Genomic DNA, 17,588 nt, shown 5'->3' with positions numbered 1-17,588 from the left:
TAATGCTCATTTGTGAGCAGAGTAACATCTGTTTGAATAGGGAAGGCCAGAAGTCCGGCTCTATGTGAGTTGGTTTTCCCTACTGTGAAATGAAATATTTACCCCATCCTACTACACTACCCGTGGCACTAGTGAAAGAGTGCATAGAGGGGACTCCTGTGATGATTAAAGGTGAGGAAGAGAATCAACAAAGCCAGTGTAAAATAGAGTAAATGATTAAATTGGTGTGGCAGGTAATTCAACAAAGTAATGGGAGAGTAAGAGACAGTAGGGAGTGGTGGGGACTGGGATAAACTGGAGGGTAAATGTCAGCTGTGAAAAAGGCAGCTCCCTAGACCTGTCCAGTGACTTTTAGAAGGAAGAGATTTGGAATTTTATGTAAAATCTGATTTTGAAAAATGAGCATTCTGTGGACTAAACAGGTCAAGCTGCAGACCTCTAGTTTGCAACAAGTGAATATAAAGCTACAGAAATTAAAAACAAAGAGCAACACCAGAAACAGTTGAAGTAAGAGCTAAACTAATTTTAAGTGAAAGCTCAGTGAAGGACAGTTGTTCTGAAGAAAGGATAACACAAACTAGATCATGGACAGAGAGAATAAAATCCCTGGTGGGATCAGAGGCGATTTAGGTCAGTTTACATCCATATCAGGAATAAGATAGATTCAATAGAATATGTCCCTGTAACAACTAAGCAAATGCCCTCTATTTAAACCTATATTTGGATTAGATCTCCTAAAACATAATCCCACTACAAAACTCCTGAAAATGATGGGTACAACTTTTAAAAGCAACTTTTAAACTCACAGCTGAGCTAGAAAGAAAGTAAGGCAAAGTCTTAGAAGCAAAACTGAAGTGAAAGCTTGAGGAAGGGGCAGGGGCCCTGACACTGGAGCCGCCAGTGATCTAGAGGCTTTACAACCGTTCAGAGGACACGCCGAGGCCCAGGCGCCTGGGGCAGTCCATCAGTTGTGCCCCCAGCAAACATTCTCCCCTTCTTCTTCACCAATACAAGTTTCATCTGAGAGCATGACCACCTACCAAAGGACATTTCCCAGCCTCACTTGCAGCTATGTGACTAGGTGCTGGCCAATGTGATGTGACAGAGTGACATATGCAACTTCTGGATCACATTTTTAAAAGGAAAAGACATGTTCTTCTCTTCACTCTTTCCTTCTTCCCATGAGCTGGAGTGCAAATATATTCCATCATGCAGACAGTGACATTACTCTTGGAATGGCAGAACAACACTATTAGGAGTCTGGGCCTCTGAGCCCACTGAGCACCTCATCAACCCTGGACTGCTACTTGGACCATCATGTGAAAGAGAAATAGACTGTCCTGTGTAAGCCACTGTATTTTGAGATCTCTTAATAAGGCAACTTTGCCTGTATCCTAATATAAGCCATGCAAGGTAAGGAGATCAGAGAACCCTCTAGAGAATAAGGATACCAAAGATCACACTAGGAGTCAAAAGTTTTTCTGTAATGGGTCAGAAGATAGTGATTATTTTAGGCTTAGAGGCCACATGGTCCTTGTCGCAATCACTTAACCCTGCCAATGTAAAGCAGAAGCAGCCATAGATAGTTTGTAAACAAATGGGCACGGCTGTGTATCAATAAAACTTTATTCACAAAAACAGGAAGTGGGCAGACTTTGGCCCATAGGCTATAGTGCCAACTCCTTGTCAAAACTATTACCATGAATGAATGAATGAATGAAAGTCTGACAAAGAGAACTTGCGTATTGTAGCCTTGGGTCTCTGAAGTGAAAGAAAATTCTGCTCTGAGACTTCATTACTTAGAGCTGACTCTCAGAAGGGACTACGGTTTCAATTCACACTACATATGTGGTCCAACAAGTCCTCAGAGTGAGATGTTATTTTAAAGTGGACCTGGGTTGGCAGTGTTCTCAGTTACCTGACAGAAGCAAACGCAAATCCTCTCTGGAGGAGCACATCTTCAGCCTCAAAGAATTCCCAAAGATAAACTCCTATCAAAGATGAGCTCACAATTAAAAATTACAAAACACACAACGAAAAAGACAAGTCACACTGACCAAAAGTTAGCAGAAAAAACAAATTAAAAAATCAGACGCTATTGACTTTAGATATTGGATTTATCAATGAAAAATATAAAGTAAGTAAGTTGACTAATGCTTAAAGAAAGTGTAAGTAAGGAATAACAGATTATCAAGAAGTGACCAGGTGTACTTTTTAAAGGACTAATTAGAACTTCTGGAAAGGAAAAAATTGTAATTTAAAATTAAATGAGTTTCCAATAAAATTACCATAAAAGGAGTAAAAATTTTAAAGAGGACCTGAAACCACAAAGCCAATGAGAATAAGAAAAGAGGTAAGAGCAAAGAAATTTTAGAAACTGGAATGGAAAAGTAACTGACTTAGCAAATCAAGAAAGCTAAATTTTAACCTTATAGAAGGGGAAGCTGAGAAGGAAGCTATTTGTATTTCTCCAAGTAAGAGGTGAAGGTGAGACTCAAAAAAGAATTGACTAAAAGTGTAAAGAAGTGAAAATGATCACTTTGAAATGGAGAGAAAAGTGAGACTGCTGCTTTTGTAACAAACCTTATAGAAACATTTGACTCTTTAAACCATGTTGTGTAATTCTGATAGAAAACAAGAATTAAAAAATGAAAAATTATGCCATTTTCAAGAGTAATAAATTCGCTGGACTAAGTCATCAATTTGAGGGTCAAAATATTGATATACAAAAATACATAAAATATCTTTAAATTTTTATACGTCATCAAAAATAAGGATGACTTTCAATGACACAGTTTCCATTTTATTTATATATAAATGTTATTTTAATTATATATGTAAACACACACCACCCAATTAGTTTTAGAAAAAAATATACAACTAAGAGCACATAGGCTCAACAGCATATGAGGAGTCCGAAAGTGGTAGTTTTTAGAAACTTATCAAAAGATAAAATCATTACATGTAAAAAAGGCTCAGTCTAGAAGGTCCAGTTAAAAGATAGTTTCAGTTTTCAAAATGGCATCTATATAGTTCACCAAGTAACATGAGAAAAGAACTTGTCACTCATGTTGTTTATCTAAGAGTTGGTGTCCTTCAATCAAGTCCTCACGTCTATGTAGGAGAAAAATATTTTAAAAAGAAACGAAAAAAAATTCATTGGCCATTTTTCTTCTGCTTTCTCACTATATAACAATATAGAAGGCATTAACATTAAATTTGGAAACACCACTGAGCTGAAAGTGCTCTCCATTTGATAACCTATTTCAAAAAGATCTCACTGGATGACACCTGGGATATTGGAGTTTGAGTCTTATCATCACTTAGTACTTGCATAAGTTTGGGCAAATTACTTAGCTTCTTCCCTGATCTGTAAAAGATAAATGATCATTCACTTACCTTAATGTTACTGCAATGCTCAAAAGCTTTACGCCTGTCAAAGCGCCCTGTAAAGGGGTGTGGAGTGTCCCTTCAGTTCTGCCACTCTCTAATTACAGCCTGACCCTAGCCACCAAGCTGAATCGTTAAAGACATTTCGCACAGTTAAGAAGTTTTAATATAATCAATATAAAAGACTTTATAGCTGTAAAACTTAAAATGTCTTAGTCTCTTTTTTCCTCTCGAGTTCTCACCTATTCCCAGAAGTCATTAAAAAAAGACTAATAAATTTTGGCAACATAAAAAACTAAAATTTCTACACAACAAAAACAAAAAGCCATCAACAGAGGTGAAAAGATTAACTGCTAAACATCTGTAATACATACGACAAATAGTTCAAAAGCAACATGAAATAGGGATAATGACATAATTTTCATTAAAAAAAGTCACAAGGATCCAAGACCAAAGATTGAAAATTGTTAATTTTTCCAAACTTCCTTAAAGATAAAAAGTGATTACATGCAAAGAACTCTTACAAATAACTAACAAAAAGATGGCCAATACCCACACAAAAGTGTTCAAACTTCCTCATAATTACAGAAATGTCAATAAAACTGGATACTATTTTCACCTATCCTACTAGAATTATTATTTCTAATAGCAAAAAAAATAGAAATGATCTAAATATTTACCAAAAGAAACTAGTTAAACAGAATGCGGACATATATGCTATGCAGCTATTTTAAAACATGAAGAAAAACAATATGAATCAAGATGAAAAGAAATTTAGGAACTTCCTTTGCAGAATGGAATACTAGTTGCTTTTTATTTTATTCCCTTTATATTGTGAAAATTTAGGGTTACTTTTAAGTAAATATGTGGTTCTTCAAATTCAAATTGTAAACACTTGATAAAAAATTAATTGTATTCATACTCATTGCTCAAAGCCACCTATTACAAGAACTTTTTGACTCCAAGTCGAATTAGTATCTCTTCTGTGCTCTCAATAGTTTTCTTTGTATTGTTATCCTATCACTTAATAAGAAAGCCCACTATGTTATATTTATTTGTATATACTAAGAGTTAAAAGCCTAGATTCTAGAAAGACTACCTCGGTTTGAATTCCGGCCCATCCATTTACCAGTTGAGTGACCATTAAAAGTTATTTAACTTCTCTGTGCCTGTTTTCTCCTTCGTAAAAAAGGAGTAATAGCATCCACCTCATAAAACTGGGGATTAAATGAGCTCATATATGGGAAGCTCTTAAGAGCACGTCCTGGCCTCTACTTAGCACTCAATAAATGTTAGCTAACGTTATTGAGCACAGACAATATCCTACCTACATTTATATCCTCCTAAACTCCCAGCAGTGTCTTGCACACAGAAAACATTAATAAATGTTTACTGGATTAAGCTGACTTGCTACAAGGGGATTCAAAGAGTAACAAGGATGAGAAAAACAAGTTCCCTGCAAGTTTAATCTACTGCCCACTCTTTAGCACTGCAACCTTTGTGAGCCTGGCAGGTTTTTTGTTTTTACTGACAGATTAGGTAGAAAAGAAAAAGTACATTAGATTGAATGAGTGGGAAAAGGCAAAAAACATTCTGAGCCATGACCAATTTTTCCAGTAACCCCTACTCTTTCCTCTAGCTGCCCCTCTCTTAGCATCTGACGCTTCCTGCCTGTTTCCTGGTCTCCTGAGGCCAGCTGAGTCATCTCCGTATGGCAAGAAAGGATCTAGTCTCACTTCTAAGGAACATATTGTGCTCTTAGGGTTTACAGGAGAGTCAGGCAAGCCTTCCTGGAAAGGCTTTCTTGTTAAACTTCTTACAGTTCCTAAGATTCAAAGAGCCAAAATTACTCCCCTCCCCCCTTCCACGGTGGCAGACGACTCCCAACATTGGGATGCCTGGCTTTTCTCTAGGAACGTCTTCATAGGGCAACAGTGCGGAGATGGTCGCATAAGCCTAGCCCTGGCTTCTTCCTAACACTGTTGACACCCTAGAGAGGATGATTCTCCTCAAGCCACATGGCCCTCTGTACTTACCTTACCTTTCCCTCATCTACAGTCTACTGAAAACTTGCAATCTCCCCGTATAAAGTAGGTAGTCTCATTACCTTCAGCACCTTTGAGAGGTAGCATGGAAATCAGTGTGCTATTCCTGTAGCACAGAAAACCCCGGCTCTGAGACTTAATAGCCACACGACCTTGAGTAAATTGCTTGACCTAAGCCTCAGTTCCTTCATCTACACATTGCCGATTTCTGCTTTATAGGGTAACATTGAGATTAATCAGGCTCAAGTATATAAAGCTCTGAGTGTGGTGCCCAGAACAGACTAAACACTCAGTAAATGGGAGATATGTTGATAGGCCAAGATGACTTTGTGAATGAGACTTAAATTAGGCCCTCCAGCTCAGATTTTCCAGGTCCACGGCTGTGTGCCCCAAGCCATAACCTTCAGTGTGTGCTCTGGAAAGTACAGTGAGCCAGGCTTATTCACAGTGAGACTGAGGCCAACCATGGAGGAAGGGGATGCCAAAGCAAAATACTTGTGATACACCATTCAAACCCAAATATTTTACACAAAAAATCCCGTTACAATACTTCTAAAGGCACTATTCAAATTGCCTTGTTGCAAAAAACACTATTTGAGATGAGTAGGACATTAACTTGGTCTTACTCTATTATCACAAAAGAACAGTTAATCTACTTTTGTAATAATGTGAATGACCTTGTACCACCTACAGGATAAAAATGAACTCAGAAATAAAATTGAAATGCTGTTAGGGAAAACAATTAACCAAGAATCTAATAAACACTGTAAAACCTTGCCAACAGAATGAAAGACGTACTAAATGCATACACCACGTTGTACGTATTAAGATGTCAATTCTTCCCAGATCATAATGTATTTTATTTGTATAAAGCCAATCAATATCCCAATAGGATTTTTTTTTAAGAAAAATCAAAATTGACAAAATAGGTACTAAAGCTTGTCTTAAAGAGTTAAGTGTCCTAGAATAGCCACGCCACACAAAAACAAAACAACACAAAGAATAAGATCGGGTGGCTTCCCTATCAGGTACCAAAATAAAGCATCCAGCTATAGTGATAAAGCAGTGGGGCATCAGTCCAGGAACAGTAAATCCTTGCAAAGTGTCAGGGGTTCATGCCACCCAAGTGCTTTAAAGTAGAACTGTATTATTAATACAACCACCCCTCTTTATTGTCCCCACTGTTCAGATGATGAAGCTGAGGTCTAGAAAAGTTAAGTAACTTGCCCAAGATCATACGGGTTCAAGGCAACCGTCTGAACCCAGATGATTCCAGGAGCCCAATCTGTCTCACAAGAAAAATATTAATATTCATTATGTAGAAATCATTAAGAAAAAAACTTCTAAATAATCTGGTATAAAAATGAACAATATCACATGCAATTACATTAATATGCAAATGGGAATATATATATTAAAAAGCTCAACTTCACAAGTACTTGTTATTAGGATTGACAATATCTAGAGTTATGGAGAATGCTGGGAAATGGGTACTAATACACACCGTTGAAGTGTAAATTTATACAGCATTTTGGGAAGGCAATCTGACATTAAAACATGCAATTTGTATGCCTTTTCAGCAATTCCTCTTCTAGAATCAATCCCAAAGAAACATCAAACATAAGCATAAAGAGCCATGTACAAGGATATTGACTGCAGCTTTTTCGGGAAACACTAAAAAGAATGTAACTGCCCATCAACAGAGAATTTGCAACTAATCATCATACATTCAAACAAATCAGTGTACATTCCTGCTGGGGGACAGTATGTAAAAAGGAAATCTACATGCACTGACAGGAAAGATGATGATATCACTCAAGGGGGTAAAAAGCAAGTGACAGAATACAGAGATTTCTTAACCCATTTGTTTAAAAAAAAAAAAGATCTAAGAGACAATGGTAAAATGTGAGAAAATGAGAGAAAAGAAAAAAAGAAAGGAGAATATACATTTGTACACATACGTTGAAAAAGATATTTTTTAAAAGGGTCCTAAAGGATATACACCAACTCATTAGGAGTGGATACTCTAGGGAAGAAAGTGGGATTAGGGCCTGGGAGCTGAAGGGGACTGTTACTCAATATTCTTCTATAGTATGAACTAACAAAGAACTTACTATTTGTGTTCAGTCTTTTGTTTTTTTAAAAAAGCCAAATTTAGGGGCCAGCCTGGTAGTGTAGTAGATAGGTTCATGCACTCTGCTTCGGTGGCACAGGGTTCACAGGTGTGGACCCCAGGCATGGACCTACACATTGCTCATCAAGCCACACTGTGGCAGCATCCTACATACAAAACAGAGGAAGACTGGCACAGATACTAGCAGCAACAATCTTCCTCAAGCAAAAGGAGGAAGATTGGCTAACTGATGTTAGTTCAGGGCCAATCTTCCTCACCAAAAAGAAAAAAAAAAAGCAAAATACATAAACCAGCGAAAAGAAAACACTAAAAACCAACCAAAGAGAATAAAAGAGCAATAGTAAGAAAATTACATATTAAGAACAACTACTTACACCTATAAAGATTCAAAGCAACTGACACAATAACCTTTATTGTTTACATAATGATAGGCTCTGGACAAAGTGAGGACAATGGAGACAATGACAACAACACATTTAAACTCCTATCACAAATTGATCTGTTACAAATTTCCAGTGGTACAACATATTAAAAAGTAAAATATATAAAGAAAAAAAACCAAGAAATATAAATATTCAGATTTTCGCAGCACAATGCAATGTCCTTTTAATAAAAAGTTTGTTGTAATTGTGTATTTAATTCTGACAGTAATTCAAAACACAAAAATCACACATTTTCCTACCCTTCCCCAAAATCTGGATCTGGGGATTAGAGTATTAGAGAAGTACGCAAAAATAAAAACAACTTTAGTGCTCAGAAACAAAGCATTTTCCTTATTTTAATGCATCAAGGTGCAAAAATTTCAATTCCAAAAAGCCAATCATTGCTATATGCGGATAAATAAAACAGATTTGACAACACTTTTATACTCTAACCCAACTAACATTATACTAAAAATATGTGTGTGTGTGTGTGTGTGTGTGTATGTGTGTGTGTGTGTATATATATATATATGCAATACCTATTTTAGAAAAAAAGGTGCCTTGGTGAAAATGATTCTGAAAATAGTCACTTGATGCACATCATGTACAAAACCTTCTATATAAAAAATTAAACTATTTTCAATGAAATTGCATGTTCACATCCCACCTGAAAACTACTTGAAAGATAAACAGGTCTACCTAAAGGTTTCTGTCTGAAATCGTGGCTAAGGCAGTTCTCTCCCCAAGGGCTGTGTCACCCACTTCACATCACTAATACTAATGGAGACAAAGAGCACACAGATGTCACCTGACATGCCTATGTATTGTTACCTGGAGCTCTGTTCACCGTTAAAATGGGATCGTTTACAGTTGCTACAAAGAATACTTTTTACTTAAAATATATTGTTTCTCTATTCCAAATTAAGCACTTACTTAAGACATTAAGAGGCTGATAAGCCACTCCATTTGGTGTCAGTATCAATAGCCCTATAAGAAAGAACTCTGTATTGGAATAGCTAGAAAAGTTTCCACTAAAGTAATAGTGCATCCTTCACCTGCATAGAATCAGTTTGGCTTAATAGCTCTTTGCCCCCAGAACGTCAGTCTGGAGTCAGATATGCTCCTGAAGGTTCACCTTAGATATGAAAAACATCTCATACAGGCAATATGAGGATATACAGGATGGTTAAAATTTTTAAAATCTGTTCAACGAGTCTTACAGCATTCCTCATTTGGAGTAGCTGCTAAACGTTAACGTGGAAACAAAAATGGAAAAGACTAGGGGCAATGAAGTTGAGTCGGTCAAATATTTATGCCAGTAACCGTTTCACTAGGTCTTGAAGCAAATAACTGAAATGATCTGGTACCTCTAGCTCATCATTCTACAAGCACTGAGGATTTGAAGCTTAAAGGGTGAAAACTGGAATACCCTTAGAAAAGGGAAACAGTCTGAGGCAAAAGTTGTAGGTCTGTAAATATATATTTTATATGCACACACAATTGTGTGTATTATTTTGTATATATTTACATATATATTCACAAGATGCCCTGCAGTGTAGTTCAAAAGGCCTTTATCAAGGAACAAACTAATTCTAGTATAGGCCCTAGAGTTCATACCATCTGCATAAGAACAAATGTGCATATATTCACATAATGTAAACCTTATCAACAAAAACATTGCTATTAATACTAAGTTAAATAGTAGGTTTTACCAATCAGTGATGTAATCAGAACATTTCTTACAGTGAAAATCAAAATAACAAAAAATACACAACTAGGTTTCAAATTCACAAGAAAAAAGATGTTTAGCATGGCAAACAAGGAAGAAAGTCCAAATTCCAGAGTAGGGAAAATATCAAAACTGTATAAATCTCCTGGGATGCAATTTAATTACTGCATCAACGTTAGAAAAATAGACTCATAGAACGAACGATGCTGCTATGGATTCTCTCAACACATCAACTCATATGTTTATCTTTTTCCTCTTTTGTTTCCAGCTGGAGGTTTCTTCAACTGAAGGAGTTGTCCTCCTGTTCCAAAACCTGCAGACGCAGGATTGGACACCCCAAATGTCAAACCAGCTGATGCCGTGATGCCAGGATTGCTGAAGTTAAACCCAGATGTACTTGAGCTGCCAAAGCCTTATGTTTAGGGAAGAAAATATTCATATCAGAAGTTAAGTCACAAAAACAAAAATAAAAAGTGGGAATGAAATGTAAATTTCTAGCTGAAAGAACATATAATCTATAAAAATAGCAAATATCTTAGGGCCCTAAATTTCTAACACGGAATTTTACAGGGAAATAATTTAGCTAACAACTCAGTGGCAACTTTAAAGACAGAAGTCTAGTGATCCAGGCCAAAAGAGACAGCTTAGTGCAAATCACTGAAATCTACAGAAAATGGCAAGTCGCCAGGCCCTTTTCTGTGCAGCACACGAGCGAGATGCCTTCCTCCTCAGCCCTCCAGAAACATCAACATGCAGAAGAAAGACTCTCACAACCCTTGCACTCACCTGCAATTCTAAGTCCTCCAAGAAAGCCCCAACTCTCAATTTTCAGGACCATGAACACACCGAAGAGTAGTACCTATTGTTTTGACTTTATAAGAGCACTTGCATAATTAAGATCAAGTACTATTACTGCTTAGTTAACTAATACTAGCATATTTAGATTATAATCTTGACACCACTGAATTCTACTGTTATCTACTCTGTTGGAAGTGCTGATTTTAAATACTACTTAATATTAAACGGAATTTCCTTCAAGTTCTCTCAATTTAAACACAATTTAATCTGTATTATGTCATTATGTTAGACATGATATTTACCCCTAAGCATTGCACGTTAAAACAAGCCATTATTTACAAACATAGAGAAAATGCAAAAGTAGATAGAATTCAGACTTTTCTACTAGAAGAGTCAAAAGATTATACACATTTTAAAAATGAACAAAGAACCCAATTCATCACCATTTCTAGGACTGGTATTCTTAAAGCCAGAAGGACTTATAACTGAAGAACATCTCTTTGGAAGAGAAATCCTTCTTCTGAATGAATAATGATAAAAACTGGGTTAAAACTTTCACAACGATGGGTTCATTTTTGTAATAATGAAAAAAATTCTTTAACCATGAAACTAGTCTTTGGGTCCAAAAGAATCTGTACATAGTAAGAGAAGATGTAACTACTTATTGTATGAGACTAGTAAGTGTTGTTTGAAGTATTTTTACACACTTGACCTTTAGCTTACAGAGAGATAAAGCTGTGTGCTGAGTTAGGCTTGTATGCTTCATCCCGGGGGGGAGAAACTGAATCAGGGATCTTTTTCAGATACTGGAAATAACAATACTTATATTTTTAAATTAAATAATTTGCACCTTTAAATTTGCCTGAAATTCAGGCCGAAACACACAAACCTGCACTAAGACTTCCTGAGGGTTTATTTGTTGTTCCAAATCCAAATGTGGAGGCCCCTGTGGTGCTGCATCCAAAACCAGAGCTAGTTCCAAATCCTAGTGGAGGGTAATAGAGAAATACACAACGGTACGTAAAACACAGGTTACAGGACACTGACAAGTCAAACCTAGCATCATCAAAGGTCTAACAACAGTGTTGAAAAACATGGCCTTATTAAGGAAATCTGCTGTTTACTCGTTGGCATAAGACTTTAGGAAAAAATAGATTAATTCTGAAATAAAACATTTATATCTAGTTAGAGTAAATTTATGACCCATCAGTAATTCTTAAAGAACAGGGCCATAAAAAACAAGATCATATTAGTATTTTCTCTCCCAAATGGACTGGAAATTTTAGTGACCAAGTATGATTTTAGTCAAACAGATATAAATATATCTACTCAGGGATACTTCATTTTGCAAAAAAAAAAAAAAAGAAAGGCTGACTAAATTCATAAATAAGCATGACATGCACAACAATTTAAACATGAAGTACCACAAGGTAATTTTACTATGCTTTTTACCAAAACATTTTCACTTAAGAACCTTTACCATTGAAAAACTGTGTAACTAAATAATAGTCAATCATTTAAAATCTACTCAGTAACAGTAGGCTCCTGCCATAGTACCAGCCAATGCAACAATGAGAAATTGGGAGTGGGAGCATCATGTTTTTTCTCTTAATAACACTATAGTCACAATTTAAATAAAGAAATATTTTTCATGAAATCAAGTTCAAGAGGAGATTCTGCTAAGTACTTGAAGACTTGTTTCCACTCTCCTAAAAGTCAAGTGCTCTAAAAATAAAATTCAAATTCTTCTTAGGCTACTCTGCAACACCTTATCAAATATTAAGTTTAATAGTATTATTGCCTGTAACTCTAAGAAATATGATGACAAATTGGATTATACCTCATAGGAATTATGCTGTCTGCCGTAATTCTACTAATTCCTAATAGAGTCTACTATATTAACTAACCACGATAGCTTATAGGTTTCCCCCTCTTACGATGATATATATTAGTGGAAATAAGGAAACCTTATTCATTACATGACAACGCACTTGTCAAAATAGAATCAACTTTCAACTATCCATACCAGAGAAGTGTGAATGCATCTCTATTTAGCATGATATTTTTGCAGAAGACTTACCTTAAGAGTTAACTTATGAAACTATTAAAATAAACTTAATTGCTTATGTACACAAGTATGCATAAAGGCAAATACACCAAAAGTGCTTAAGAATGGACAGAAATCGAGCTGTTCAATTTAGAATAAAACTATTTCCCCATTTCAAGTGTTCGTTTTCAGAAGATAATGATTAGGAGAATGTACGTCCAGAAGTAGTTTGGACTCCAAATTGATGACCATTAATTTTTTTCAAGTTAATTAAATTTATTAAAACTCAGTAATTTTCAAGTTATTTTAGCATATGCTTTGAAAATATGAACATCCCTACCACTTAATTTTAATACCCTTTAATATTTACTATTCACAGAAAGTGACATTATTTTTTAAGTTCTAAATCTAATAGAAAGCACTGACTATGTTTGGAGAATCGTTTTTTGCCAAATGGAACCTTAACTTCCAAAATAGTAGTTCCTCTTAGAGAATTTTCACAGGCTAGTATCAATTCCAGTGTATAATAGTCCAATGCAATATTAGAAAAGTTAAAGTGTACCTCCAAGGTTTGAAGAACCTAAGCCACTTGATTGCAAGCCAGTGCCAATACCTGAGCCGAATGGCGTTCCAAAACTAACTCCCAGAGATGGCTGTGGCCCTGGTATAAAAAAAAAATGGGGGGGAAAAAACAAATTTTCCTTACTCTTTCAAGATTAAAGTTTCTTTATGAAATTATTTTTCAAATGAACAGTGATTATTTTTAACAAATTCTATTTGCTAAAATTAGTTTTCAGGATGTCTCCCCAGCCTAATTTATGTCTCAACTGATTTACCTATCAAAAAAACCTTTTAAAATTAAGTTGTTCACACTAGACAATTAAGAGGCTTACCACATTGACAGATGAATGTTAGTTTAACCTACTAAATAATTTGAAATCTTTAATGTATTATAAATTATAGTTCCTTTAGTTTTACTTCTAGAATGATTTTAGATTTCCCCACCTGTTTTCTGATAAAATTAGTTGGTCTAATCAGTAAAGGGTTTCACTTTTTTTCTTTTTAAAACAAGCTCCTTACGTTAGAGTCAAGTCTCAACTGATCAAGAGATTGACGCTAACATGGCAAAACTATCATGTTACTTCATAAGATTAAGTACCCAAAAAACTAGGCATGATTTCTTACATGAAATATAAATGATATATACAGTAAGTGGATAAAAAACAAGACAATGTTTTATTTTATTAAATTTATTGTTCCATTTTAAAGCAAATCAATTACACAGTAACATGACAATTCCAACTTGTTCACAAAAAGTGATAGAGTTCTACTGTTAAGCTCTGCTACATTACACCACTTATCACCTGATTAAATAAGATAGATAATGAACATTTACAAAGGCACCGCTGTGTACCTTGACAGATTCAATACATTCAAGATTTCAATTCAGAAGTTTCTTTCCAACATTTTGGAAAACGCACTCAGATGCAGAATGATTAATCATCCTTTTCCCATTTGTTAACTTTAAAGATTTTGGCTGAGTTTGTTTGGCAAGAATAGCATCAAACTCACTAGCCTCTCTTTTTACCTACATTTTTTTTTAAACTAAGCAGAATACAAAAATCTAAAAATCTTTCATTTGATAAATAATTTATGAAAATTATTCAATAAATTTCATAGTACAATCTTCAGTCTTGTCTTTTTCAAGCACAGTGATCAGTGCATCTCAAAGTTGAGGGAACTGCCAAAGTAATATACAGATTGAAATTTACACTCTTCAGAGAAATCAAAGCCTTCAAGTTGTTCAATGAAGAATGAGGTTTGTATATTCAAAAGGTAGTGCAAAATTATAAAGCATTAAAAAAAGAACAACTGAAGAACTACATTTTGCTACACTGGGACAGAAACTGGACTTTTCAAATAAACTCCTATCCAGAAAATAAAGAACAAGGACTAATAGCAGCCAGAGTTCTTATACTACTATTAAAAAATAAATTAAAAAAGGATTTAAATTTTTACATCCAGTTTGACATCAATTTGAGAATAAAACACCTGCCTAGCAGCTCTTTTGTAAAATGTTACTATAGGAAAAAGAAACTAAGCATATTACTTCCTTATTTCTAACAAAAATAATATGTAGAAAACACACGTCCAGTTTCTTTAACATTGAGAGACTTAAGTGTCACATGTTAACAGGAGGCACTGCTGGTGGAAGACCCTAAAGAAGACACACCACAGCCCTCAGCCCTAAGCGTCATAAGAGTTACTCAAATCACAGGCTTTTTGTTGTGTGTGGGTCTGTTTGAGAGCAACTCTAATCATCAATATTCAGGATATAGATAATCAAGAACTCTTAACGATGACAAGACTTTCCATTGCACAACAGGTACATGGTATTTTGAGTTTTCTACCTTCACACAAATTCTGAAGGCAACATCATTTATAAAACTAGTAGGCAAATGTATAACATTTTTTAGTAGTAAAAACTCATGATAAATATCTCCCATGCCAAAGTATTAGCATATATTACACTCTGGCCACTATATAAATTAGTTTCACTATTAGAAAGCAGAATCTAAATCCTTCAGGCAAAAGTTACGCGAACAATTCAAGAAGTCTGTTTCGAAATATGAATAGTCATTCAATAAGAGGCTCTTAGTTCCATAAATAAAACCAAGTTAATAGTAATATAACCCAATGACTGCCCAAAGTGAAATCTTCATGTAGAGTAACATTTTACAAAAGTTACTGTATAATATATTCACACACAACAAAATCAAGTTTAGCACTGTAATTCATTATTTTCCAGAATAAATTCTACTTTCTTCAAAGCAAAACTGCATTCACAGGAAAAGGACTAAAGTGCTAAAAGTCTTTATAACTTTCAATGATCACTCAAAATACCTAACATAATTAGTATGGTTGTTCCTAAGTCATATTTTAAAAATTATAGTTTTTCTTAAAAAACAAAAAACGCCTTTTCCCCAATTCGAAAAATTTTACTCTTACTGATTTAATGGGGAATGTCCCTTTGGTTATTAAATACAACAAAAATCACAAAGCCACAAGACTAAAATTAAATACTTAAAGTTTCCTATTTAACACTACACTTTAAATGTCCAAACCTACACTAAAAGCTACAAAGTAGAAATTCCTAACAAAATGTCTCAGCTCTCCTTAAAAACAGCAGCTAAATCACATGAGTCTTATTATGTAAACATCAAGAACTTTTTAAAGTGTCAAAACACAACAGCACAACTTAATCCCAGTACCTTAGCTTAAAACAACCTACCCTAAGTTAAAGTAAACTGAAAAGCCTAATGTAAATGTCTTAAGCTTTTTAGAGACTTCAGAAGCACTGGTGGACAAGTATACTCAAGATCTACCAATGTGTAATTCATCCATGTGTTGATGCTTATTTCATACATAAACAGCCTGCTTGTTTTTCATCAATTTGCTTCAGCCTTCAGAAGCAATAACCATAAGTCACAAAGGCCTAAGCTCTATTACATACTTTTTCATTAAAAAACATTGAAGAAGGACCAAGCAGTCACTTAAGTCCATACCTCCACCTCCAAGAAAGACTACATAGAAACTACCTTCAGAAGGTAGCAGCCTAAGAAGCTATCTGTTATACACTAATGAAGTCAAGAATCCATATGCAAATAAAAGTAAAACACCTCTGACAACTCAAATCTTGCACAGATCAACAGTGATGCATTAAAAACAGCCCACAAGCTTTATCTAGCTTCATCTACATGGTCTTTAAAATTGGTTACTAGCGCTTAAAAAAAGATTTCATCAAAGTCACAGGACATAAGAAATAAGTCACTGGGTACAAAGCACAATGCAATAAATAGGAACACTTCTGAATGGGCTGTAACTCATAAAATCAGTACGTTTCTAACAGAGCTAAAAAATTCTGCTATAGTGGTGACATGACCAAAATAACTAACATTCTGACTGGGAGAGGCATAATGGAATGGACTATGGAGGCTGGGAGACCTTTAGAGACATAAAAGGAAAAAGAGAAGGCATAATGCAAAACTATTAGTACTACTGTTTAGCTTCTCAGTTCTAAAAATCCATATAACTCAAAACGGAAACACTCTAAGACTGTTTAGGTCGATAAACTACAATTCCTGCCACCTGATTAGAAAGCCCTTATGCGAATAGAGAAAAAAACTTCAGGGAACAGAGAAAATAGTTTCCCCAAAGTCTGGCAAAAGTACAGACAAAACTAAAGCATATGAGCAAAAGCCTCCTCAAGATGATTACTCTAAATTCATCTAATATGCTCCACCACCACAGAGAGCAAAGACCATATCCATACTGTTTATCTTTCTACCCCTGGAGCCAAGCACACGGCAGGCACTCGTATTTATAGAATGAACACATATTTTCATATGTCCACAAGTCCAAAACGTACGAGTGAAAAACCTACAAACCTCTCAAGACTGTCTACATGAGAGTTAAAAAACAAAACAAATGCCCTGACAGCTGGTTTTCCTTCAATTTTAGTTTATACCACAGAATAAAGTTCACTTACAGCATAACATTTTAGATAATGGATCTTTCTCCAGTTTTATTTACTAGTATGGAAATCCCCTGTATAAAGACGACTTAAGCAAACCCATGCTTTATCTGATCTACTTTAGGATTAACATTGGCTCTAAAGAGTAAATTGGTACTCTGGTTGGTTTGATTAGCTGGTTAAATAATCATGAGAACTGATGATCATAATTATGAGATTGACAGGAATCAATTCCATAATCGCTTTATAGGAATCAATCCCATAATGAATGACTTTTTTTCCCTCCATAACTTGAGAATGCAATTCTACACTCCAGCCAGCTAGAGACTACTATATAGTGCTTATGTGAGCCACTATTCACATGGATCCAGCCATGGAATGTGGAGGATTTGGCATAAACCCATCATCAGCCATTTACTGATGGAAAGTCAATTCAGTCATCTCCAAATGTGAAGAACAATGGCTTAAACTGCCAATAGTGAAAACCAG

General features: G+C 35.2%; 1 protein-coding gene across 3 annotated transcripts in view; it reads right to left on the bottom strand.

The window, feature by feature from the left end:
- The window catches only part of NUP58 (nucleoporin 58), a 50,669-nt gene that overhangs the window by 2,231 nt on the left and 30,850 nt on the right, over window positions 1-17,588 (bottom strand). For 2 of the 3 annotated variants that reach the window (XM_014843210.3, XM_014843208.3), the window contains 3 exons: window positions 13,128-13,226; window positions 11,408-11,503; window positions 7,944-10,132 (listed from right to left, as the gene is read on the bottom strand). In XM_014843210.3, coding sequence (XP_014698696.1) covers window positions 9,963-10,132; window positions 11,408-11,503; window positions 13,128-13,226 — 365 coding nt within the window. In that variant the 3' untranslated portion in view covers window positions 7,944-9,962. Of the gene's footprint in view, window positions 1-7,943; window positions 10,133-11,407; window positions 11,504-13,127; window positions 13,227-17,588 lie in introns of those variants that run through there. The other variant, XM_014843212.3, reaches the window with a different exon arrangement.

The sequence above is a fragment of the Equus asinus genome, chromosome 11 (assembly GCF_041296235.1).
Source record: "Equus asinus isolate D_3611 breed Donkey chromosome 11, EquAss-T2T_v2, whole genome shotgun sequence".
Taxonomy (NCBI): Eukaryota; Metazoa; Chordata; class Mammalia; order Perissodactyla; family Equidae; genus Equus; species Equus asinus.
The sequence above is the reverse complement of the archived record's forward strand: the minus strand, read 5'-3'. Positions and strand labels throughout refer to the sequence as shown.